At 38.9% G+C, this 23,079-nt stretch overlaps 2 protein-coding genes across 3 annotated transcripts in view; one reads left to right on the top strand and one right to left on the bottom strand.

Annotated features, from left to right (window-relative positions):
* Positions 1-1,038: 1,038 nt before the first annotated feature.
* Positions 1,039-18,669, top strand: MASTL (microtubule associated serine/threonine kinase like). The gene is made up of 12 exons (XM_088160189.1): positions 1,039-1,233; positions 1,915-2,052; positions 3,586-3,725; positions 4,465-4,553; positions 5,869-5,975; positions 6,292-6,427; positions 7,017-7,189; positions 8,336-9,562; positions 10,363-10,501; positions 13,782-13,895; positions 13,986-14,087; positions 15,540-18,669. Exons 1-12 carry the CDS (start codon positions 1,039-1,041, stop codon positions 15,695-15,697), a joined length of 2,718 nt encoding a protein of 905 aa, XP_088016315.1. The 3' UTR covers positions 15,698-18,669.
* A 988-nt stretch (positions 18,670-19,657) lies between these two features.
* ACBD5 (acyl-CoA binding domain containing 5) overlaps positions 19,658-23,079 on the bottom strand; it is a 30,039-nt gene continuing 26,617 nt past the window's right edge. For both annotated transcript variants that reach the window (XM_014882205.2, XM_088160198.1), the window contains one exon: positions 19,658-21,635. In XM_014882205.2, coding sequence (XP_014737691.1) covers positions 21,623-21,635 — 13 coding nt within the window. In that variant the 3' untranslated portion in view covers positions 19,658-21,622. The remainder of the gene's footprint in view (positions 21,636-23,079) is intronic.

Genomic DNA, 23,079 nt, shown 5'->3' on the forward strand with positions numbered 1-23,079 from the left:
GTAAGGCAAGGATTAAAAAAGTGACCTAAAACACAGCTGAGAGCAGTAGAACTGGTAAACACTGAGGGCTGTGCAGTGTAAACAGAGCAGAACAGGAGGGAATTCCTGTTCTCTGCTCTGGGAACAGAATGGCAGCTAGGTCAGAGTACACTGTAAATGCCATCCCTGCCCTTGCTGTCACAAGAGGGAGGCAGAATGTAGCCATGGAGATACCCAAAATAAGGAAACAAATTGTGGAACAACCCTGCCTAAGATAAATAGCAGATGAAGTAATCAAGAATTGGTGGGAAGCAACCGATTACATTAATCGAACTCCTGATCATGACAGACCCGCCCAGGGAGCGGTTTGCCAGAGAATGCCAAGAGACAGCGAGGGATGAGCAGCAGCAGTGAGAACTGAACAGGGCGTGTTCTCTGGCACACAAACCCTCCTGACTGGGCCATTTGGACACAGGTCTTGGAGCTATCAAGTATGCAAGTGTGAGAAAATGATAGAAAAATAGAATATCCTTGAGTTGGAAGGGACCTATCAGAACCATCGAGTCCAACTCCTGTCCCTGCAAAGGACACGACAATCACACCATGTGCCCCAGAGTGTTCTCCAAATGCACCTTGAACTTAGATGTAAATGAAGCATATGAGAAAATGACAATGTGGACGCAAAGTCGTTATTTCTAAACAAACATTATCTTCCATTTCCTTGACGCCTCACAGCAAGCTCTGTTGAATTCCTACACCTTCAAGCCTCGCATGGGGGGACAGTACTTGCTCACAGCAAGTTACAACCTAGAGCCAAGCAGGAAAACCTAGATGCCCACCCAAGCAGCGATCAGCCAGCCCGGAGGAGCGGGGGTTTGTCGCGGACACGTTCTGAGGGTGGCACAGGACGGGACCAGAGGGACCCCCGACCATCCCCGCCATGGCCGGCGCCTCCCGCGGCCGCCGCGCGGGCTCTCGCGAGAGCTCGCGCTGCCGTTGGTGACGGCGCAGGCGGGCGGGGCCGCTTTGAATCGCGGCGGGCCCGGGGCCGGGCGCGTCATGGCACCCGAGCGGCCCGCGGGGGAGCGGGGCGATGCTGCTGGCCCCAGCGCCGACACAGCCACCGGCCCGACGCGTGTCGAGGTTCCTCGGCCCCCCTCCATCGAGGAGTTCACCATCGTGAAGCCCATCAGCCGCGGCGCCTTCGGGAAGGTGTACCTGGGCCGCAAGGCGGGCCGGCTCTATGCCGTGAAGGTGAGGCGTCGCAGGTGTCGCGGCGCTGCCGCCTCCGCTGCCGCGCAGCCCCGTGCGGGACAGGGGCGTCCTGAGGGGACGGGGAGGTGTGACCCTGGTACGAGCCCTGGGCCTCGGGGGCGGCCGCTGCTCGTGCATCCCCGGTGTCCTGGGACAAGATGTCCACAGGGCCGTGCCCCGCTCTCACCTCGCTGAAGTCCTGGAGGGTTTGGTCAGGGGACCTCTGATAACGACAGCTGCTTTTATAAGTACTTTAAATAAGGGGAAATATTCACAAAAGCCTTGCCAAGCGCCAGAGCGCTATTGGCTTCTCGCATGTAAACAGTTGCTGTAACTGAGCCCCCTCAGCTGCTGCGCCTGCAGGGGGCTAAAGCACCGCCTCTGAGAGACAAGACGAGAATAAATTATGAAAAACCCAACAAAAACCTGTTGCGTTTTCTGTGTTGTTAGACAAAGGACTAAAATCTAGGCTTGTCGTTAGTAAGAACCTTACCAATTATTTGGGCAAAGTTGACTTTGTGATTAAAAGGATTATAACATGCTACGTAGTACGCAAAGAATAGGAAGCATAAAAACGGTCACGCAAAATAGGCGTCGCTCTGTGGACCTGTGTGTCTCTACGTGGTTTTATTATGAGCATTGTGAGGCTACATCATTCATATGCTCTGTTTTGTTTTTCAGGTGATGAAAAAAGCAGATATGATCAACAAAAATATGGTTCACCAGGTGCAGGCAGAGAGGGATGCATTGGCTCTCAGTAAAAGTCCTTTCATTGTGCACTTATACTACTCACTTCAGTCAGCAAACAACGTCTATTTAGTGAGTAAAAAAATGGCTGCGGCGTTTTATGGTAGTCTTGAAAATTGGGTGTAAACTATAGTAATATCTCAAAACATTTTTGTAATGGTATTCCTTAGTCACTTTTACATCTTTCTTAGAATGACTAAACAAGTAAAATATTTCTCTTCCTCTGGTGTCTATAGGCTCTTTCTGCCTGTTTTCCCCTCTATTACAGGAGAAACTTTTCTAATAGCTACTCTGTCTTAGAAACATGTAGAAATCTTAGGGAAAACAAGAAATCATTCTATTCAAGCAAAAGCCAAGTGACTGGAGGATACTCCATGGCTCACTTAAAGAAAATATATTTTACTTATTGCTGGTGCTCAAATTTTGTTACGGTTGTTGGCCTACATGACAAGATGATAACTGAGTGGCAAAACAAAATGCTGGTCCACACAGAGCGCTGTGGAGCACAGCAGGACTTGTGTATGGGTTTAAATACTGCCTCCACATGAGGATTCTGACTGTCTGCAGAGGGGCTGGCACAATTTGTGTGGATTGCTGTAAGCACACACAAGGAACAGCTTGATGAAATTCTGACACGAGGTTGCTATGCACTCTTACAATGCATTTTGAGTCTAAGTAAAGTCTTCTTTTTCTGGAATCTCTGAACTGCTGAATGGAGTAGAGGACTTCGTGGAGTAGAGTGAAGGATTTGTAAAGGAGATGCTAGAATCATGTCTTAGTGTGTGTGTATGTATGTATATATGTGTTTGTGGGAGAATACTGTGTATTGGAATATAAGTACTGGTGAGGTTTCCTGACCAAAACCTCATAAATGCATTCTTGACATCAAAGAGTGAGTTTCAGAAGCCCTGCTGACTTCTATTTTATTTTGAATAAGACATGAACCATCATAATGTGTCTGTATAATGGTTTATTGTTTGTGTGTATTTTTTTCCACTCTTTTTCATGTGTCTTAAATGCACAGTAACTTGCATTGTTTGCATTTTTGACAATTTTACTTATTTCACAAAACGAAGGTCTGAATTTATTATCGTGTATACATGATTGCAAGATAAAGTATTGAGATACTTTTGATTTGTATAGAACAGGTGGTCTTTGGCTTCAGGCCTCGAGTTTCACAGGAATACTTTGTACTTCATTTTCTATACTAGGGAAATATACACTGTTAAGCTAAATATAGGAATAAAAATATAGGTTAAAATATATACTATTCGGTATAGAAATATATATTTATAATATAGAAATTTTTCTGTAGTTAACTCTCAAAAGCTGTAGTCAGCTTTTTAATTAGCTTCTAAAAGTAATCTAGACAAATAAAATAAGCAAATGGTCTAGACTAAGAAAATGTTTCATGTCTGCTCTTACATGAAACTTGATTTTATCCAAGTGAAAAGTATTGTGTGGGAAATAAGATTTGCACAAAGGCACGTCTATCTGCTTCTGCTCCTTGAAATCATATTTTTCTAGGAGTGAAAGTTATTTTGTATTTTACTTGCAATCTTGAAATGTGTTTTAACTTTAAAATTTACAATGCTTGAATGACAGGTGATGGAGTACCTTATTGGTGGAGATGTCAAATCTCTTCTCCATATTTATGGATATTTTGATGAAGAAATGGCTGTTAAGTATATTTCTGAAGCAGCATTGGCTCTTGACTATCTTCATAGGCATGGAATAATCCACAGGTGAAATTTCTTTTTTTTTACAAATAAGTATTTGATAGTTTGGGTTTTTTATTTTTTCACTCTAACACATAACTGTCACCATTTCATTGTGGCAGCTACCACAGGCACTTCATTTGCTGGAGCTCTTGGAAGCTCTTTTTTGCACTTGTGCACTGCAACAATGTTGTGAAATAATGGCTAAATTTGTCCTCGTGTGCTGAGCACACGAACCCACACTGCTTTCCCCTGCCAGCTCTTTCCCAGTCCAGTGCTGTATTAGCAGCTGTGATGGTTCAGGAACCCCCTGGGTACTGCATACATGGGCCTGTAGGACAAAGGGACACTGACTACCCGGATGCTCCCCCATAGTGAGAGTTCTTTTTGCATTCAGCAGTGCTACAGAGAACCACGTGAAAACTCCTTCTGGAGGTTTGCTTGTCACCTGTAGGAGCTGCACATTAGTGAGTGTTATGATGGTGCTGCTTGGGAAGGACACTTGTTGAGCCTGCTGAATGCAGAATATGCAACTCTTGACATGCCTGCTGATTTTTACAAAGCCTGAGATGTTTGTGCTGTATTTATTGCTAAGTAAATTTAATTATTTTGGTGTATTCCTCAAACTGGAATCTTCTGCTGGCTAAGAGATGTTACTGTTAAATAGCTCTAACCAATGTTTTGTATTGAGTGTTTCTGGGAAGTTAGCTTTCTTTGTATTGCTCAGTGCTCTTTTTGCTGACTTCAGCTATATTCATATTTTCAGGGATTTGAAGCCAGACAATATGCTCATTTCTAATCAGGGACATATAAAGTTGACAGACTTTGGGCTTTCAAGAGTTACTCTGAATAGAGGTAAGAGTTGTTTCTATCCTTTTGGTTGTATTAAAATGTATTTTTGTATCACATTTCCATATTCTTGAATACTTCATGTTCCTGTAAAGGGCACCTTTCAATTAAATAAGTGCAAATGTTACAATAATACCTGATTTCTGGTAGGTAAGTACTAGCCACATGCTAGTAAGGGGTCTGCTCTTTGCATAGCACTTCAGAAGGTAAAATATTTATTCTTTGAAACAAGGGTGTATGAAATATAATCTAGAGCCCTTTCTTTGGAAGGATATGAATTTCAAAGTTTTCTGAAGTCCGCTAGATTTCAATGGGTGAATGAATAATTCTGGCTTGTTCCTGTTTCTCTGACTACTTCTGCCCTTCAGTTCATATCTCCCAGTCCTGTATAAATTAATTTCCGATAAATTAACTGGGACATTCCAGACATTAATTTGAGGAATAAGGGGAAGTGGTAAGTCCATAACAGAAGATTTGATCAGTGCTTTGGCTTGTGAATATTCTCTTATCAAGCAGAAAATACAGCTGAATAGTCATGACTTCTGACACAGGCTGCAGATCTTAAGGTGAATAGCCAATTTCTGAACTGGTTTGTGCCTTCTTTGCCAGATCATCCAAACTTATGCTGCACAGCACCAGTTCATGTTTTTTGAGACAGTTGCTGGAGGATACATCCTTTTTATATAGTTAAAGGAATGTAGAGATTCCGAGTTGTCTATGGAATTTGATATATGATTTTGAGAAAATAAAATCGTAGGTATTCTGTATTTTTTATGATATACTGCTTTAACTGATGTTCTAATGGGACAGGTTATTGTGTCTAGTTGAACATTATACGGAAGCTTTAAAGCTACTTACTGCTAGTGAGCAAAATAAAACGGTATCTAAGGTTGAATTTTCACCTATGAAAAATTCTTGTGTAGCTTTTTTGAGATGTTTTTTGGAGTGATTCCAGGTTTGGAATCAAATTTAGTATCCTATCCCACAAGCCATAAGCTGGAACTGCTGCCTAAAAACCAAAGCTGATATCAAGTGAGAAAATGTAGTGTTTTAGCATAGTATGCTGGAAAAGAAATTTGACTTCTACAACTTCTGTATGTATAAATGTACAGATGTATAAGGAAAAACACATTGTGTTAAATAAGAATGTACAGGTAAGTCTTCGATTGATCTTGGTGGCTTCATTTGTATATTTGTTGAGTATGTAACTGAATCTTTTCTTTCTCTTCATGAAACTTAAGTAAATGTCTGCAACTTTGCCTTTGTTTAATATCAAAATGAAAACCTGACCTACTTGATTTTGGTTTTTTTTCTTATGTAGAAATAAATATGATAGATATCCTTACTACCCCATCAATGGCAAAGCCAAGACAGGACTACTCACGTACTCCAGGACAATTGTTGTCTCTTATCAGTTCTCTGGGCTTTGTAAGTAATTTTCACTGTCTTTGAAGTCCTTCATCCTTTTAGTTTATTTACTATCTTAAAATCAATAGTTGGCATGATAAGGCTATTCTTGCATCTCTTCTGCCAGCTGGTAGAATGATTTATGATGTGTTTAGAATACTTTGAAATTCTGATGTGATTACTTTGAACTGTATTTTGAATTACTGACTTTTTAATGGGCATGGCCAAGCTCCAATGCAAACATCATAAAGAATGGGTGAAGTTACGCTCTCAGTCCTGGATTGAGAATTTGTTTGGACTCCATTAACTTTTAACTATGCTTCTTTCTGCTTCTTAGTATACACCTCCTGTAGGAATGAAAGTGCCAGGGCACAAATCAAGTCAGTCATCTGACAGTCTGCATGGAGTGGTTTCTCCTGTACCTATGGCCCAAAAGGAAAATACCCCTCTTTCAACTAAATTATTCAAAACACGTGAGTATACCAGGCCTTGTGCTGAGGAATACTCTGGCTGTAAGGTTATGGTCTTTTAATTTTATATGAGTAATTTGGACCCACTTCATAAAAGGTGTGATTCTGTTGGTGTCTTGCTCTGCACCGTTACTTCAGTGCTTTGCATCTGACATGTTTTCATCTACACTGCTTATGTCATCTTCTAAAGTGGTTTTGTGTGATTGGGTTTTTTCAAATCACGACCCTGGAATTCAAAATCACCCTTTAACGTTTTATGGAAATAGTGTCAGTTCTTGACATACTTTCACTGAAAATTATTAAATACAGCATTATATGTCTTCATTTAAATTGTCTCATCTTGCTGCATTCTCATTTCTAACCAGAAATGGGTAAGAAGGCAACTATGCTGCTGATGTACTGCTTTTACATTCCTGGCAAGTCCCTAATTCAAAAAATCTATGAATTGACTATGCAGGGAAGATAAGAGAAATTGGTGTCACACTTAGCTTTCCTTAGCTTCCTTTCATGTGAAAGCTTAACATACTATGAAGTCAGTCACTATATGTTGCCTATTTGTATCAACAAATGAATTTTTTTTTTTTCTCTTAAGATCTGGATAATTCTCAATTAACACCTGTAATGCCAGCAAGGAGTTTAACTCCTACTCTGCTTCAGTCAAGAACCAGGTTTGGTTCCTCCAGTGCCAGTACTCAGTCTCACACACACATGTCCAGTCTGGAATCAGAAAACCGGAGCAGCCCCAGGTGGGGGAAGGATGTAGAGGTCAGGACTGTTTCATCTTCCCACTCTGAATTAGAATTCATTTGTACTTGTGTATGCAGTGTTGCAAGTGTCTTCTACTTACTTACTTGCCTGTTATTTCAAGTGCTGAGCAACTTTCCTGCAGTAGAAGGAGCAGGGGTTGTAATTTGTGTTAAGTAGCCAATATAACCTTTTTCTTCGAACAGCTATTAGTCCTGTGCAATATAACAGGAGAAGTAAATGCTATTGAGCCTGCAGCACAATAAAAGAGAAGGCTTTGCTGGCCATCACTGGTTTAGCCCTGTCCTGCACAAGGTGGGCACTGCTGGGAGCAGTGGCTTTTTGGAAGCAGACTATATCCCTATAGCTATATTTGCTCAGCATTGCGGGCAAAATAATTTCTTTAAAAGAAAGAACGTGGGAAAACAATAAAATCCACTTCAAACTTCTATTAACTGTTAAACTGAAGAGTTTAAGGCTTTTATTACTGAAGGGTTTTATATCAACTAACCTAACACCAATAATTATAGCTGATATTATTTTATCCTATTATAATGTGTTAATAAAATTCTGCACAAGCACAAACCTAAAAGAAAAAACTGCTGTGCTGTGTAGTTCCTTGCCATGATTCCTCTTTAGAGCATATAGAACAACTCACATTTAAAACAATTTGTTATTCTGTATCTATCTGTTTCTTAGGCCTTGGTTTTAGTATTGTGTTATCAAAACAGTAATACCAGATTTTCCTTTTGTCATCTCTGAAGTGCAATATACCAGAGGGTACCATTATGATGGGGTTCTTTCCTTTGAACTTTCTTGGAAATTGAAAACTTCTGTAGCTTAACTTCTTGAAATAAAATCAGAAACACGGCTTCAATTGCTCTATTTTTTCAGCCTTTGGCATTTAAAAACATAGCATTTTCTATTGTATTCTAGCAAGCTTATTTTATGTTCTTAAAAGAAGTCAAATTATCAAGTTATCCTTAATTTAGTTTTGAATTTTTTTGTATTTTGAAGTACGGTTTTTTGCTAGTAGTAGTTAGAATGAATAATGCTTGCAAACCTACATTTCATTATGGAGGTTGTAATAAAGTATTTCAAATCAAACATTTCTACAATGCTGTAATCACATTTTTGATAGTCAAAACTTAATGTGCTTTTTTGCAGCAAAGTGAAGATGAATCTCGTTCTACAACATGCAAAACCAGTAATAGTGGGTCAGATGTCCTTTCAAATGTTTTGTTGCCAAATAGCAATGGTATTGAAGTTGTAAAGAGAAAAGAGCTTGAGTCTGCCATTTCTCCCATTTCCAGCAACGATTCTGGCAGTAGGCAGAAATTGGGAAGTGAACGTTTGGCTATAACAGATACTCCCGTGAGCACTCTGGATGTGAAAGGTGTAGTAAGAAAGTGTATTTCTGAAAATAAGATTTGGAAAGAAAAATTCTTTGTAAATAAAAGAGATATGACTTATGAAACACCAGAGACTTCCAGACTACGACAGTCACTTTCAATGCAAAATGATCCTGTCAAAGAGGAAGAAATGTTTGAAAAGCCAGGTGTAAAAAGAAGCTTTGAATCAGTTGACACTAGTCCTTGTCAGGAACTTAATTATGTTAAAAAAAGCAATGCAGAATATAAACGTGGCTGTCAGATCTCAGAATTTCCAGCAAACAAAGGGACAGGTTTGACAACAGAAATTCAATCCTTAATGCTTTGTAAAGATGGATGCCTATGTGACACCTGCAAAAGCAAGGAAGAAATAAAGAGTTTTATTAGTAACCAGGAAACAGTAGAAAGATCACTTACTCCAACTGTAGCTAAAAATCTTATGTGTGATCTGGATGCAGACTGTGGAAATGATGATGAAAAGGAGTACATGAACTCAAGTTTTTTATGCACTGATGATGAAAAACCTTCAGATGTCTTCAATGCAGATTCTGACGTACTTCCTGAAGTGTCTGTTACAGAAAGCCATCTAGAAAAACAGCTTTTAGATTTGGACAGAAGTGTTAAAGACCTCTCCTTTGAGGAACCAAAGCCTGAGGGTGTGCTAATAACATCACCAGAGTCCCGAGATGCCTCACAGAATGGAGAGGAGGCACATACAGTCCAGGACTGCAATCAGAAAAAGGATAATGACCAGAAACACATGGAAGAAACTTACCTTGACACAGTATCTTCTCCTCCAGAAAAGATGATGGAAGCACTGAGTCTCTTTAAAAAAAATGCTGTTGTTTTTCGGAGTTATAATAGTCCAATCAATGTATCCAATATATCTGAGCCATGCAGCATGACTTCCTTGGATATAATGGATCTTTCACCTGCTTGCAGTGGCTCTTACCCAACAGCTATCACTCCATTACAGAAAGGAAGAGCATATCAGATCTATCAGGTAGGTAAGGAGGCAGGTAGAAACTTCGTGCATGCACTGGACATTAGGGACCTGAAATTATTTCAATGGTAAATTTAGGGAAAACTCAAGTGGTTTGAGATAGTCTGTGAAAATGACCTTTGCTGACAGGGTTTCACCTGCTGCACTTGTGTAGCCAAAATTATAATTTCTGTAAGAATTTAGCAGTAGCTTTATGTTCACTGGTTTTCCTTTGGTTCAACATGCATTGACTATCCATCTCTGAGAAATCTATGCTATTACAGTGAACTGATTTAAAAAAGCCTGTGCTATTTTGTCTCATTCTGCTCCTAGTGCAGTGTTGTATTTTCTGTGAGCAGTCATAGGTTTCCTAATGTAATGGGAAGTCTTTGCTTTTTGTTTTTTTTTGTTATCCTGCACTTCCCAAGACAGTTTGTGAATGCTGTTCAGCTGCAGGTAACTGCTGTTGTACCTGCTACTTTCTTTTTTTTATCCTGGTAAAAGTGATGGTGTAATGTATTCTGTCAAGTGCCAGTTACAAGCCTATTACAAAGATTGATGTAAACAGTGATAGCTGCTGGATGTGACACTGGAGGAAGAACTTGGGGAAAAGTTTCTCAAAAAGTAGGCATTTTTATGCTTCAAGACTGTTGAGATAAAGCAGTGCAAGCACATTTCACACATGCTTTTCAGGGAATGTTTTGTGACTCGTTCTTGACTTGAACTTAAGTATCAATTATTATATCTGTGGCTAAACCTGGAGATGGGTGTTTGTGAGCTGGTTTTGTGTGACATTTGAAATCCTTGTCCCATCTTTTCAGACCCCTCTTCGAGGGGATGCTGGCACACCATACAGGACTCCAAAGAGTGTTCGAAGAGGAGCTGCCCCCGTGGAAGGTGAACGCATCCTGGGGACCCCAGACTACCTGGCACCTGAGCTGCTTTTGACACAGCCTCATGGTAGGACAAGCCAGCCATCTGTCAGTACTTTAAAAGTGACATCTTTACATTTCTAAGTGTCTGTTGAACTGTAAACGCTTCAAGCAATAAGATTGGGAATTCTTCAAAAATAGGTAGTGCTAAGCATTTGCCATCATGGATGGCTGTGTTTGCTTCAGCTGCTCCTTCCATTCATTTACTGCTTTCTCATAACCAGGGGTTTTGGTTGTCCATCACAGTCTTGCTTGCTGCCAGTCAGCATTGGAAGCTGCTTTGGCAGCCTGAGACTTGTATGTGACTTAGGAGTAACAACTTAGTCATCCTGAGTGCCCTTAAAAGATTCTTTGGAATGGGAAAGGAGGAATTCAGTGAAATTTTAAGAGTGAAAGGCTTAAGCCTCTGATTATTTTTAGAATGTCTTCTGTGTTTATTGACATTAAAGTGTTATGTGAAGCCAGACAATTCTATGAAGTGGCCTTAAAATCAGTTATTGAATTGAGTGACCTCATGAAACGCTTCAGACATCTGACAGGATCTTCTGTATGTGCAGTAATAGCCATCAAATTTTTGGAGGTTGGTTTTGGGGTTTGTTTTTTTGTTTGTTTTCAAAATACTGTCCTAAAATAGCACAACTTTGAAGGGCATAAGTTTCTTTGTCTCAGATTATGAGATCCACTGAGATTAACAAAAAGTCCGAAATAGTTTTCTGCTAACTTGCAAGAACCATTAACAAAAATTAAATGCAATGTATCCATCTATAACAGTTGTTGAGGTGTAATTGCATTTTATTTCCATCTCAAAAGTATACTACTATTTTGTAGAGCTGCAATTGGGAAAAGTACATGAGAGAGACCTTAATTGAGGGGTAGTGATTACTGTCCTGTGGAACAATAAAATTCTGCTAATATAAATTAACTAAAACTCTGTGAAGAGATTTAACAATTTAACGGTAAAAACTCAAGATGCTAACTATACGTAGTTAATTGTTTTGCACTTCCATTTAGGATTTTAGGTTATCTGACAGATGTTAAAACTAGATATTTTGGAAGTGTAATCAGTGTTACTTAGATGATGTGAAACTTGGTCACAGGGTGATTTTTCTGTGGTCACTGGGTTTTCAGCACTTCAGTGAAAACGTGCAGAGTCTGGAGTTTATGTCAGGAAATTACAAATCTCCCATTACCTTCAGGGAAGCCAAGGATTTTGGAACTCCAAATTTTCCTTACTTAATATTTCACATGTTGAGCTGCTTGTAAATGTAGTTTTAATCCTAAATCAATAATGTTGCCAAACTATTTTATTTTTGTTTCTAATTTAGATTTTAAATTGCCATTTTTCTTTATTGTGGAATACTGCCTTAGGAAAAAAATCTTTATTCCTAGGCCTTCAGAGAAGAATCATACTTTACATTTAATGTTCGTATTTGTTATGGGTTTTTGGCAATAATTGTAATATTTTTACTTCATTGTCTTTTCATATGCAGGGACTCTGATCTCTGGTGAGTTTTCTATATTCTGTGCAGAACTGAAGTGTTCGGCATAACTGAACAGTCAGAGTATAACGAGATCACAGTTTCTGAGACCATTGTTTAGGTGAACAATGTTTCTATATAGAAAGACACGTCCAATACGCCTTCACATAAAAATGTGAAGAGATGCTCACAGGGTCAGGAAACATCATATCAGTATAACTAAGCTATCAGAAATCACACATGTAAACATGTACTTCAGAAGGAAAGTCAGCATTCTTAAATTGTGTAACAGGAGATAAAGCCAGAGACACTTTTTCTCATTGCTGCCTTTCACTTTATTGCAGTCAGGCTGATTTACTTTGTCTATGGGTGAAGAAGGTTCAGGTGCTCAAAACCTGGTGTTGCTGCTTCTTGCTTCAAATCACAGAAGCACAGAATATGCCAAGTTGGAAGGGACCCACAAGGGTCATTGAGTCTGACTCCTGTCCCTGCACAGGACAGCCCCAAGAGTCACACCTTGTGCCTGAGAGCATTGTCCAAATGCTTCTTGAACCTTTGACAGGCTTTGTGCTGTGACCACTGCCCTGGGGAGCCTATTCTAGTGCCCAACCACCCTTTGGGTGGAAAAGCTTTTCTTAATATCCCACCTAAACCTCCCCAGCACAACTTCATGCTTTCCTTGAGTCCTGTTTAGCTGGGATATGGTAGGAGTTAATCTAATTTTAGGTAGACTTTGTGTGGGAAAAATTGCTGCTAAAACCTGGTTGTTACTTTGTTCAGAGTTGTGATCTTATTAGACTTTGACTGGAGCTGGGAGTATTTTACTGAACATCCAGGTACTCTAACAACAGTGGATATGAACTCACTGCTTTGATGTGCTTAGCTTGGTGGGCCACTCTTACTGCTGTTAGGAGCTGCTAAAAGTGCATTAGATCACTGGTTAAACACTTTGATTTTCAACATTTCTAAACTTAACAGTAGTCTTTGTGAAATGGCTCAAACCCTTTGTTTGCTTGGAGGTGACTGAGGTTTTTTTATATGCCAAGAAGCCAAGAGCTATTAGATTTATTACCTTTAAATTCTTTTTTTTTTTAACAGCAGTTGTGGCATCTATTCTTTATATAGTGGAGTGGGCATGGCTTGAAGATGCAGAAAGCTTAGAATGCATGCAGTGGTGTCTGGGATTGCTTTGCCTGCTGGTTTTGATGTAGATGAACAGGAGACATTGGCAAAAAGACAAAACCCTGGAATGTTGAAAACCAGAACTATTTAATAACAAAGCAGAGATAGCTAATAACTACACATTGCCCCTGTCAATTCAGTGTAATGGAAGGTAATGCCAGCTTCATGTGTGCTGGCTCATTTCTACAAGCTGTCTTCACGGTGTTCACTATAATTTAGACAAACAAAAATTAAGTTCAATAGTTTGAAGTTTTGGAGACTTCTTAAAGAACTGAGAGAAGGGCACAGGCAGAATGTGGAGTACTCATCCAGGCTCTAGTCATGAGGCATCTAATTCTAATCACAAAACAATCTCTGGAAGAAGTCAGCTCCTGGGTTCTCTGTCATGGGAGTTGATAATTAGATTGTTACTAAGAGCCCTCTTGGTTTTATCAGTAAACCCCAGTGTTACCTATAATAAATTAGGGAGCAGAGTAGCTTTAAAAAGCCTTTTAATATATTTTTAATCTGCATGAATATTAAATACAGCTTGTCTCTTCATAATTTTCAAGAAACTTGCAGAATTTAAATACTCTTCAGTTTTGCTAATCTTTAAGTCTTTGCAAGTATCATTTGTGTAAGTGTAATGATGTGGATTTATTTTACCAGGTTCTGCTGTAGACTGGTGGGCACTTGGAGTTTGTCTGTTTGAGTTTCTAACTGGAATTCCACCTTTTAACGATGAAACACCAACACAGGTCTTCCAAAATATTTTGAAAAGAGGTAATCTGTTTTGATAGTCAGGGCAAGTATGTATTCCCAATATTTCTTTTATAGTTTGAGTTACCAACTCCATTGTATCTTTGTCTGTAGATATTCCCTGGCCTGAAGCTGAAGAAAAGCTGTCTGATAATGCCCAGAATGCAATAGATATTCTTCTAACAATTGACACTACTAAGAGAGCTGGACTGAAGGGTTAGTATTAAAATTGTTCTTTGCAACTAATTGCATATTTTTAAGTAGTGATCTCTTCCTCCTGAAACTTAAGAGTAATAAACTTCAGTGCCTCACTAGGTTCCATGTATAGTACCCAGCACTTAACAAGTTGTGGTATTCTCTGTATTTCTTGTGGGGATTTTCCTTTCTGAACAAGGTAGTTTTGGGGCTCGGTTGTTTTGTTAGTTTTTAATTTTTTAATTGAACTTCTGTTTTGCTTTACTGCTGTTCTCCTATGCATTTTTAGTGTTTGATATGTGATATACCAAAGTTCTCTCTTATCTAAGGCGTATTTGGAATCTTTAACCTAAATTACACTGGGAATCTTGGTTAAAAGATGATAGTTTGGGAGAGAAACCTCCTAGAACAAACAGTTCATTTAGAGACAGCAGGTTTTCTTAGGAATCACCCTGTCTTTGCTGAATGCATGGGAGAATACTAAGTTGGACAATACATACTGTATAAAGTCTACTTTTCTTTCCCTTGCAGAAGGGCTTAAACATTTGCTATTGTTAACAGTGACTATGTTTAATTTTAAAAAAAATGATAATGGAAAGAAATTTAGAGTGAGGTATTTCAGAAACAGAGAAAGAAATCTGATGAGAACTGCTCAAGAAATCACTAGAGAAGGAAATCACTATGGAAAGGCTTACACATAAAGAGAATAACTGCTAGAAGCTGAAATCAACCCAAATTAGAATAGAGAAGGCACAAGATTATGAATGAAGATTCTTGTGTCAACAGAATATCCTGTGACTTTGATATTTCCCAGAAAACAATTTGAAAGTGCTTTAGTTAAACACAAGCTCTTGTCTTTATTTCTGGATTTTAGAGTGAAATCTAATTGCCAGTCAAGGGCAGAATTTTAAAATAGATTACATAATGGTTTTTCCTGTCTGACCTTCTTCAAAATCCATTCTTCGTCAAGACTTAGAACTGTACTTGGCCTCTGACCAATTTATAGTCCACTGAAGAAAAGTTGGATGGGTAGTTTCAGGACAGCCATTAAGTTTTTCTTGTTGTACCTAAGTTTCCATCACTGTCATCTTCTCTCCCCTTCCAAAATTTGTGCTCTCCCTTTTATTGCTACAGCATGAAGCCTTTTGTACTGAGAAATCCCATCTATGTTGTTGTAGTGCTGTGCTTCTCTAAATTCAATATTTCTGTGTAAGAACAGGTTTAAAGCCACTTTTGGCTCAGTGGAACTGTGTGGAACAGGTTCCCTGGATAGGGGTGGCAGCTACTTGTCCTGCCAACAGTTTGATCTACTACAGTTGGGGGTAATCAAAGCCCAATTGAAATTTGCGCTTTTATGGACTTCTGAAAAGGAACATAGAATAAATCTACTGACAGTTGTAGATGAGGGAACAAAGTGACCATGGGGCTTGGACATAAGGAAGTTTATAATGCTTATGTAAACTTCTGTTTCAGAACTGAAGCATCACCCCCTCTTTCACGGGGTGGACTGGGATAATCTCCAGAATCAAACGATGCCATTTATACCTCAGCCGGATGATGAAACTGACACCTCTTATTTTGAAGCTAGAAACAATGCTCAGCACCTGACTGTGTCTGGATTTAGCTTATAGCATCAAGATAAGTGAACGTTCTCCATGGTTTTGCACACTTACAGGTGTCTTGTAAACCCTAGTTTGGTCTTGACTAAGTTTCCTTGCTGAATTTAGTGTGTTTCAAGTTACCAGTCTATTTTTATTATAGCCTCCTTTATTCTAAAGTGAAACTACTGTATGAAACCAGTATCAAGTGCCTTCATGCTACTTTTTATTTCACTGCACCTTACTAAGAGGCCAGAGCATTGCGTTTCTTGGAGCTAATAACTCTTGGCAATAATGGGGCTTTTTAGCAATGAATTATTCCAGTTAGGAAGTGTGGCATTATTTCCCAGCTAAACATAATAGGGAAAGGATAAAAACTGCAATTGTATCTAAATAATAACTTACCTATTGGTGGCTTCAGTGTGGTGGCAAGCTGGTTTGGGAGCAGTCCTTTCTGACCAGTGTGAATACCTATTCACTGTGCAAAATGGTCATTTCTATTCAAGGTGGAAAATTGAAATCTCAGTGCAGCATTGAAATGTCTTGTCTTCTGTTTGTCTTATTCCCAAGAAGGGATGAGAAGATACAGTGGTGTTCCAGGTTAATTTGGCTAGAAGTGGCATGTGAGACTGGCAGGAGTTCCTCTGGTTATTATCCTGTTCTAGAGAAATGGGGCAGGGAGAAGATACTTGGGACAAGTCTGTTAAACAGACTGTTAAATGCTCTCCTCGAGTTGTTGTGTTGTAACCACTTGGGCTGTAGGAAGCTGGACTGAACATACATTTTAGCAGTTCCTGGTTTTATATTGAAAATGCGCAGTGTTTGTATGTGCTCACTTGTGTCAGGTGACAGGTGGTTTTTTGTATTCTAGCAAGCAGTATTCATACTGAAGCTGCCAAATATTAAAAACCATAATATATTGTAGGCTAACAGACTGTTTTGTAAACTCACAGCCAGAGCTTGGGATTTTGACTAGAATATGAGATAGAAATGTATATTCTGTATAAACCTGAGTTAGGGGGAAGTAGATTTAAATTTTTCTTTAAATGCAATACAAAATTTGTGGCTGCTAGGTTTTAGAGGTTTATTTGTAGATAATCCTGTTTAAATAATCTTCAATATTTTTCTTGCATAGGTATCTCTAACCTAAAGAAGATTTTAATTTTTCAGGTTAATACATGTTAGATCATTTGTGCTAGATGGTATTGCCAGCCAAGGGCCACATGCCAGAAGCCAAGCATTTTGCCAGTGATTTCTGCCAAGTGCCCTTTGATTTCATGAACTGACTCTTTCTGTAGCGATAGTGAGTTGTCCCTTCATTACCCTGCTTCCTGGAAGACAAGATTTATTGGTGGAATTCTGAGCAAATAGTGTCTGCCAGGCTTCCTGCTGTCCCCTCAGGTTGCTGGGAAAGGAATGGGAATGGTGAAGAAAAAGGAAGTTTCCTAGAAAGACCTAAAGAGAGCTGATGCTTAATAGATCAGAATGACCAATCCCAGCTCTTGGTATGATAACTCAAATTTGGCAAGTTTCAAAACATACAGCGAATTTCATTCCCTTTGCTACAGACTATAGTTTCAGAAAACTTCTAAATTGTTCAGTCTAACTGCAATTGTTACATGATGGAAAAGATGCAAACAAATTAATGCACTACTGAAGCAGTATTCATAGACCACATTCTCTGAAAGTGCTGAGAAGTTCTTTAGTGGTTTTCCTGTGTACAGTTAGAATATATAAACTGGGGTAGGAGGATACCTTAATCACTGGTATTTTATGCAATTTATTCTTCTATTTCTAGTAATCTAGTTTAAGAAAGCAAGTCTTACAAGAATTAACTATGATTACATGTCAAGGAAATAATATAAATTGAACATCACAACAGCTCTTTGTCTTGAGTGCTTTACCTGTTCCCACTTGGCAGTTTAACACATTGCCATCAAGGTGGAAGAAACTTGTTGCACTGGTATAATCTTTTTTTAACCCCTTGAAATAGTTCTTAATCATCTACAAGGGTCAAGTAAGCTTCTATAAATAACTTAGCCTAAAAGAAAATCGTGGGGTTTCTACCAGTTGATTAATGAAACACAAAAACATGGAGTCTGTAGAACAGTAAATAGGCCAATTGACAAATCTGAATGTTCAATATGAAGTTATCACTACACTGCTGTCCAAAATTTGAATTTCGCACAATTAGCCCTGAAAATATTGCAATATCCTGTTCTCTTCATTATCTTGCATTTATTCTGGTTATAGCAAATATGGAGTTGAATGTCAAATGTTGATTTTTGAGATTTGTGATGTGGTTTTGTTAGCTGTGGGATGTTTTGATTGGTGGGGCTTCTATCTTTGTAAAAAGGTAAATCCTAGCTTTATTGTTCAACGTGGAATTCCTTGTCAACTCAATGCCATTGGTTTTGCCCCACTTGTTGCTTGATTTGAAATACTACAGGTAAAAGTTTAAATGTATAATATAAGACGGAAGATATTTAATGTTTCTTATTAGTAATGATCTACAAATAATTGTGCAGGCTGGCAAAGGCTTATGATCCTTTGAAGCTGTGGAATACCACTTGGCAAGTACTCCAGCTGTTACATGGTGCTCCCCGAAGGCCTAAACTTGCTTTATGTATATATAACCTACACATAAACTCTGTAGCTTCCAGGTTATCTTGGGAGTTCAGCCATTAGCACAGTCCATCTGGAAATTACTGGAGAGATCAGTGTTGCACTTTGTTACACAGAAGCAGCAGTCTTGGACAGTTATTCCCAGCCCTTATGTGCTGTTCGGCTCACATACACATGGGGCAGTGTCTTGGGGCCAAGGTGCTGAAGTGCTGCCATGTGTTGTTGAGCTCAGAGGTTCCAGTTTCAGCATGGTTACTCTGGCAATAAAATGCACTTTTCCTCTCTTCTATTCTGTTCCCCAAAAGTTCACTTTGCACTTACTTCAAAATTCACACTTCAAAAATTCACTTTACTTTTGTGTAAATACATAAAATAAAATACTGCAGTTGTGCTGCTGCTTCTGCATATTGTTTTTCTTTTATTGTGTTACTTTTGCTCCTCCCAGGAGTGTGGCAGATGGATTTTTACACAAAGAAACCCTGAGTGCTTCCCACTACCTCAGTAAGTAAGGAAATACCTAATACTTCCAGTACAGGTGCATATGCCCTTCAGTTAGTTCATAACTTGCTAGCCCATGCCTTCAGGCTTTAGTACCAGCTACATTTGTGTCCTGAATGGCAGGACAGTAAAGTCCTGAGCAGGCCTGTAACTCCTGCAAGGTGTCTCCTCCTCTGCATAACTAGAATGAGTCTAGAAAAGGTGGTGGTTCCATCTCCTCAGCACTTGTGCTGCCACGGCACCAGAACAGAAGAAACAGAGCCTTGAGGATGGAACAGCTGCACCATGCACACACTTAGACCTGGCTCTGCTTCTGTGCTTCCAGCTGAGCAGCTCTGAGGGGGTGTAATGTCTAATCTCACTTGATACACAGCAAGCTTTTGCCTTTCAGGTGAAGCTTGATTCACAGCAGGAAACCAGCTTGATGTTTGCTTCACAATTGCAATTTGGGGCTGGGTCTGGCCCTATCCAGTGCTATGTAGAACTGATCCAGCTCCCACTCTCCTGCAGAGAGCACAGGCTGAAGCTAGGTAGCCCAGGTCTGAACTCCAGGAATCTGCTTACACTGCTGCCTCCACATCAAAGCTGTGTTTCTTTGCACCTGGGCAAGTTATAAAAAAACAAAACAACTGGTTTTCCTTACCTTTAAGCTGAAATACCTGCTAACTAGGAACCTGTTCAAATTATGGTGAGTTTGAGATAGGCCCAGTTCTGAGTCACAAGTGAATTTTACTCAAGTGTTGTTGTTTTGTATTACAACTTGGAGGTTGCAACTGATTCTTCATGATACAGCCAGCAGGCTCTTGAGTACACCCACAGCATCTGATGTACAACATTTAGTAAATATTAAGTTCAAGATAAAATACAAAATAGTAAGGGATTGATTTATTGAAATATGAATAAATAACAAGGATAGTACAAGCCTACATTTATTTCAGGGAGAGGTTAACAATTAAGTACCTTTGGGAATGTCTGTCCCATCTCTAAGAGCTCAACCCCTACAGGTGACACGGTTCTGAGCTGTGGGAGGCACTCCAGGGTGGTTTGTCCTGGCAGAAGACATGCTGCTTCAGGAGGCTGGGGTTTTTATGTGACCTTCAAGCTCGAGTGTCCTTCCTCTATGATTTCTATCCCTTATGATAAGAACTCAATCACTTTAGAGATTTTAAGCTCAGGCACAATGGCTTCAGGTCCCAGCAGAACTTCCAGGATAAGCTTTGTTCAAACCTGAGTTTTCAGTACATCTCATGCCAAAGCTCATCTCTGGCACATGAAACCATCTACTTGTTACAGCAGCCTTTGAAGAGGTTACAGCTATTTTATTTTATAATTCAGCTTTACAATAAGAAAATCAGAACAGGGGAAAAGTAACTAAAAAACATCTGCATGTAACTAAAAAACAAGATTAAAATTTCTCTGGTAAAACCAACATTAAATTCTGTGATTACATTTTTTTACAGTATAGCTTATATGAAAAATGTTTTCCAAACTATAAAAGATTTTCACGAAGGACCAAAAAATTATTATAATTAAAAATTATTTGTAGGATGTAGTCCTGGTGGAAAATGAAAGCACATCAATAATGGTGAAATTTTTGAAGAGTCAGAGCTTAACCATGGATTATGTTGTGATATAATTCTTCATAGCAAACTGTAAGTTTTCTGTCAAATCTAATTTTAGTGCATTTGCATTTTCCAGAGATTTAGACAGCTTATATATTAATTTATTTTAAAATTAAATGTAAAGCATGCTTTTGTCAAGCAAACTTCACGAGGTTGTACCTCTATCTGTACATGGGTTAATAAATATTCTGTGCGGAAAAGAAAAATATCAGCTCCAAAATTAGCTGAAAAGGATTTTTTCTGAGAGGAAGTAGAAGGATAAGAGAGACATACCAGAATAGATATGTTTCATGATGTGACTTGGGGAAAATCCACAACAGATTAAATCTTACTTTAATTTAACATTACCTGCCAACAGAAAACTTACAGTGCACTGAGCTTTTTAAAAGCTTAGAGCTAGACTTACTGAGCTAGTTTTCATCTCATTTTAAAGCACCTTGTGCCTAAACTATGCATTTCAGTCCAAATAAGCTGTTGTCAACAAGAATACAGTTATGAAAGTTAAAAAGATAAGGTGCAGCCTCTTTACATGGATCCCGTGTACCACACACTGTTTCCAAACTTGCATTTGACAGTCCCCCTGTTATTAATGGCTCTAACTTTCAGGATATATACAAATTCCCAAATCTTCTTTACAATTTTACAGGATAAGTGAAGGATTCTAACCAATTTATATGGAAATTGCCCCACACTAGTTTAGCAGCAAAAATAACAACTTGAATTCCTCAGAGTTATATTGTATTTTTCCAACAGCTTAAAATGTATTGAATTTATACTTTTTTAGAGCTTTCACCTGGTAATATGTAATGCTGTGGAAAAACAGATGGGGATCTTGAGATTGTAAAATTATTTCAATGTTAAAGTGACAGTTTTACAGATTTTTCACTTATTCTTTTACAGAGATGTTATTCTCTTCATCAACTGACACCAGCAAGGTCAGTAATTACTGAAGGCCCATCCACAAGCACATTCCAAAATAACTATTGTGCATGTAGGCTTGGGGATAGAATTATTAAATTTATTTGTAACCTAGGAGCTGTGAATCATTCAAGTTTCAATATTAGTCCTTAAACGTTTAGCTCAAAGGTAGTACAAAATATTACTGTAACATAAGGAAGATCGTCCCAAATTCTGAGATTCTATGAGAATTCAGACTTCCCTTGCTTTCCAGGGCCGTCTTCTCCTAGAAGTCCTTAAGCATAGTCATGAATTCTCAGTTCAGTTTTCTAGAAGAGGAAACAAATAAATTAGTTTAATGTACCTTCACATATGAGATGATTTTTCATTTATCTAAACAAAGAAATCAATTACATGTGAAAGGTTTTCACTCCAATAAAACACAACAGGGCTTCAAGATACCTGAAAATTTACCCTCTTACACCAAGGAGTAGAAAATACACTAAGAATTTGGAACTGCAGGTGGAATTCCTCAGAAAAATCCCTGACCCCATGTCAGTGGTGTGCTGGCTCAGCAAAGCAACACTTAAGAGCTGCTTTCCCTATGACTCCATAAAACTTACAATCAGAGGGTTGTAAAATCATGAGCTGAATCTAGACAACTTTTATTATGAAAATATATTTCTGTCTGGGTTTAGGGCCCTTAGGATTCAGGTTTTTAAGCCTTCTTGGTGAAGGCTCTAGTATGAGTACCCAGATTTTCAGCATTAAGTTCTCCATGAAGGAACAGAGGACAGGTTAAGAAAGAAGTGCTGGGATGGAGCTGAGCTACCCTTGCCCGGAGACAAGCTAAACACAAAGCTCTTGGTGACAGAAGGCTGTCCCTCCACCAGTTACATAGAATTTGCTACTCTGTGCAGAAGAGTTTGGAAGTCATTGTTCCATAGCTGCAGCATGAGAGAACTTTGCATGGTAGCAGAGACTCATGGTTTCTGCTGCAGGAACAGTTAATGTAACTTAAAACTGAAAGTGCACAGGGTCAATGTGAACACTGTGAACAGCTATTGCCTAAGAGCTCACACACTTCAACAGAGCACAAGCTGAAACTGGCCACAAGACAGGAGAAAAGGACTCGTTTTGCAATTCCGTTTTCTTACCGAGTGTACTTGATCAGCTTCCTACACACTGTTAAAGGAGACAGAACTCCAGATAGAAATGTGCTGCAGAAGCACATAGTCCTTAAATTCTGCCTATGAGTAGACTTCTTCAGACAGAGAGAGAAAAGCTCAAGAAACAGAAAATTCTTCAGTTGTTTCTGCATTGAAGTTCATCTCAAAATAATACATGAATGAGTAAACAAAACATGGCGCTATGCTATCTCTGTGTTTCACACTGACACTAGTATTATCACTGGCACAAATCCTGGTGTCCAAAACTTAAAAAGAATTTTGAAAAACGGAAGCATTTGGCAATGAGTCACAAGAAGCATTCTATATAAGATTGGAAAACAATTTAAAAATAAGATTCCAGTTGCTCCATTTATTTTGTTTAAGCAAGAGATTATGAAGATGACCTGGTGATAGCAAAAAAGTAACCACAGAAAACACATCACAGGCTCTTTGTCAACTGCATAAAGATACAGGAAAATCCAATGGATGCAAACTGAAGCTAGACAAATCCAAGCTAAAAGTAATGTACCATGTGTTTATTCATCAAAACACTGAATCACTAGGACAGGACAATATACTAGAAAAATTGCTGGAAAGGGTGCTT

Source organism: Sturnus vulgaris, chromosome 1 (assembly GCF_052056855.1).
Source record: "Sturnus vulgaris isolate bStuVul1 chromosome 1, bStuVul1.hap1, whole genome shotgun sequence".
Lineage (NCBI taxonomy): Eukaryota > Metazoa > Chordata > Aves > Passeriformes > Sturnidae > Sturnus > Sturnus vulgaris.

What these genes read in the sequence shown, in the direction of transcription:
- MASTL (XM_088160189.1), top strand. Translation starts at nt 1,039, where the DNA reads ATGGCACCCGAGCGGCCCGCGGGGGAGCGGGGCGATGCTGCTGGCCCC. An exon ending in TTATCAGTTCTCTGGGCTTT is followed by an intron (nt 5,976 to 6,291) that starts GTAAGTAATTTT and finishes TCTGCTTCTTAG; the next exon opens with TATACACCTCCTGTAGGAAT. An exon ending in GCTTTTGACACAGCCTCATG is followed by an intron (nt 10,502 to 13,781) that starts GTAGGACAAGCC and finishes TTATTTTACCAG; the next exon opens with GTTCTGCTGTAGACTGGTGG.